Source organism: Macrobrachium rosenbergii, chromosome 12 (assembly GCF_040412425.1).
Source record: "Macrobrachium rosenbergii isolate ZJJX-2024 chromosome 12, ASM4041242v1, whole genome shotgun sequence".
Classification (NCBI taxonomy): Eukaryota; Metazoa; Arthropoda; class Malacostraca; order Decapoda; family Palaemonidae; genus Macrobrachium; species Macrobrachium rosenbergii.
Genome location: NC_089752.1, coordinates 116,789,115 through 116,792,794, shown reverse-complemented (window position 1 = coordinate 116,792,794; position 3,680 = coordinate 116,789,115). Strand labels below are relative to the sequence as shown.

General features: G+C 44.9%; 1 protein-coding gene across 1 annotated transcript; it reads left to right on the top strand.

Moving 5' to 3' along the window:
- The first annotated feature begins 762 nt into the window (after positions 1-762).
- On the top strand, positions 763-3,242 carry LOC136843941 (uncharacterized). The gene is made up of 2 exons (XM_067112927.1): positions 763-2,946; positions 3,195-3,242. Exon 1 carries the CDS (start codon positions 1,019-1,021, stop codon positions 2,051-2,053), a length of 1,035 nt encoding a protein of 344 aa, XP_066969028.1. The 5' UTR covers positions 763-1,018; the 3' UTR covers positions 2,054-2,946; positions 3,195-3,242.
- Positions 3,243-3,680: the final 438 nt, after the last annotated feature.

Here is a 3,680-nt window from a genome sequence, read left to right as displayed (position 1 = left end):
CAGAGTGTCTGACAGATGTCCTCAGCTACATAAATCAAGGAAAGGCTGTAGTAGTCTTCATAGACTTTGAAAAAGCCTTCGAGCTAGCCAGTCCAGCAGCAGTACTCCACTCACTGATGAAGAAAGGAGTCAAGGACACCTTCTAGCCTGGACAAAAAACTATGTGCTAAGAAGACAGGCGAGGGTCAAATTCAAGGGGTGATATCCACCTTCCATGACTTGGAAAATGGCACACCACAGGGAGGAATACTAAGTCCTCTCCTATTCAATATTCTCATGGAGAACCTAGCCTCACTGCAGCTTCGAAGGCGTAGAAATTTTCATATTTATGACGATGTGTGCATAGTCGCAAGAGGACCTGTCAGAGTGCCTAGAATGCAAAGAGCCCTCAATGAAATCAGCAAAAAGTCGGAGGAACTAGGCCTCAAAATCAATATAAATAAGACAAAGGCCATGGCAGTAAAAGCACACAGACCACTCCAACCACTCACAATAGGAGCTGAACCGCTAGAGTGGGTGGACAAGTACATGTATCTGGGAATCATCCTAGACCAGCAACTAACCTTCAAGAACGAAATCAAATACCTGAAGGAAAGAGCAGAAGCAAGAACAGCAGCAATGAGATATATGTCATCTTTGAAGGATGGTGCAAATGAACAAGTACAGAAAACGTACTATATAGCCTGCACCAGATCATTGATAGACTATGCTGCCCCTGCCCTGGTAAAGCTAACAGAGGCACAAAGGAAACTCTGGAAGTAATACAGAACAAGGCAATGAGACTCATGCTTGGGGCACCCATGTGGACAAGACTGTGCAACCTCAGGCTTGAGACTAACATGCCAAAAGTAGAAGATAGGATTGCACAGAGAAATGCCAGTACAATGGCAAAAATCTTCCTCTCAGAGAGAGACTCAATCTCCAAGACCAGAACAAAGGAGAACTAAATAAACATCCAGAGATTCGGAGCCCGAACTCCTACGGAAAAGACCAAAGTGACAACATCAAGAGGTTAGATATGGCAGAGGCAATGCTGAACATGAGACCAGACACAGCGCAGGATGTGCAACATATCCCGCCCTGGAAAAAGGATTATGCAAAATTCCATTACACACACCTTCCCAGAGCAAAAGAAGACTGCTCAAGAGAGGAACTAAGAGTAGCAGCCTACGAGTCTATCAGGAACACTGAAATCCTGGGGGCCCAAACATACTACACCGACGGCACTGTGGATCAAGAAAATAAAACTACTGGAGCAGCAGTATATTCAAACAATTTCCAAGCATGCTGGAGAACATCAAACTGTGCCTCAACAATGCAGACAGAATTAGTAGCGATAAGACAGGCACTACTGTACTCTCTGGAGAATGAGGAAGGACCCGTCATCATCCACACTGACTCCAAATCCTCCATGCAGGCCTTGCAACAAATTAGAATTAAAGAGAACAAGGCCTTGCTGGCTGGGATCAAGTCACTGCTCTACCAGCACAGCGAAAGAGGAAGACCAGTCACTATGAACTGGATACCGAGTCACATAGGAATTCCAGGCAATGATAAAGCGGATGAACTAGCCAAGAGCACAAGGTACATTGACAGAGTGCAGATCCACATACAACCTGCACTACAACAGATCAAAAATGCCATAAAACCGCTCATGAAAGCAAACATGCTGGAAGACCTACGGGCATGGACAGATCACTCCCCGACTGCCAGATGGTACAAATGGGCAACCGACCTAGTGCCTCCCCCCATAGACAGGCACACACCGAGAAAACTAGCTGTATGTATTCACAGACTAAGGCTAGGATACAAAGCCTGCTGGGAAATTGTTAACCCCAGTGTCAGACCATGTGAGCACTGTGAGGAAGAAACACAGCAGCCTCTCCTACACTACCTGCTAGAATGCAGAGAGACAGCACTGCTCAGAGGCGAAGTACAAGCTGATGTAAACTCACCAGACGCAGCTAAAATAGCAGCAACACTTGCAAAGGCAATAGTCGAGGACATCGACACACATGCCCAGCTGCTAGTAAATTTACCGCCACCAAGATAGAACAATGCAATGAGAACACTCAAACTTCTCACCTTCTACTTTCCAGCTGAATTAAGTAATGTAATGTTAAGTGTGTTCAGAGTGGCACTGGCCACCAACTCACTTAACATGTACTTTCATACTACCACTACAAACAAACCAAGATGGCCCTCTTTAACTACCACCATCATCCTCCTCAACTCATCCCATCCCCTCACCGTAAGGCCCTATACACATCATCTCTGTCTTATTCCAACTAAACTACTCTACCACTAAGAATACTCTGCAGGGACTCTAGGGTTTAAAGGGTTGGACAACCCCACCTGCAATGTTTCTCTATTTTTTTTTTTTTCAAAGGCCTTACATCTTCAAACTACTACTATCCGTGACATGATGGCCCCCTCCCACTACAACCATCATCCTTCCTCCATCCACAACTGTCTCTACTACTAAATCTCTTTCACATTTCCTATAACAAATGACCTTCTGAAATTTTCAGATCACCTACGGGCCAAACAAGGGAAAGGCCCGTGCCAACACAAGAGTTGGCTTAATACAATACAACAATAGCTCTCACCCTCACACGCGCTCGCTAGTTTAAGCCGAGAACAAGTCCAGTCTCGGGCCGTTGCCCCTGCCCTCCTCTTCCGCTCGCCGCCACGTGGATCCCATCGCTGCCCTGTGTGCCCCGTGTTCCATTCCACGTGGCCTTAGAAGACTGCAAGGGGGATTGCAAGTCTTCCAAACGTGAGCTGACATTAAACGGCGGCCTTTTCATCATCCCAAGGGCGCCCTTTTCCGCCCCAATCTACGATTTGAAGAAATACCTTGGAGAGGGAGGCTACCATTTATCCACGCTCCCACACGTGTTTCTCGGCAGAAGACGTCGTCATCCCTGCGCCCCTACAAATGTGGTAATGTACCCAAAACGAGTTGCTAGTCACGATTACTTAGCCCTTTTGCATTTATTAATCTCTGGGCCTATAACTTTGTGTTCCCTGATATTCCTTGGTTCAAGCCAGGCCCACGTGTTCACAGCTTCTTTCCTCTGAGTCACAAGTAACGCCTCGGGGAGTCCTTGGCGCCTTCAGTGCACCCCCGAGTAATTCAATCCCCAAATTCCAGCATTAGATGTGTAACGTGGGTCCAAATATCGTTTCAGAAAGACGCCTGTAGCAGAATTATCCTTGGTCCGTGTTCCTGGCATTCCTAAGCTCCCCCTTCGGGAGGACTTCTACGGCAGTAATTTACCGTATTTTCAGTTAATTTTCCTTTTGACCTTGTGTGCTATCAAATATAACTATTTTTATATCCACGTGTTTCACGCACTTCCCTAGTGAAGAGCCCTCCGCTCCGTGTACTTCTTTTTTGTTTGTGTTTTATATGTCCTGGGTATCTTACAAGGCCATTTTCGAGTAAAAGTAATAATTGTGGAGTCATAAGATCCACCTGCACCAGGAAACATATAAAAATATATAAACCAGCAAGATAATTAGGTACTTAGGCTTCTTGGCTGTCAGATTGTATATTTGTTGTAAAAAGCATACGTGGCAATCAACAAGTTTTATATATATATATATATATATATATATATATATATATATATATATATATATGTATGTATATATATGAATTCATACGTAAATAC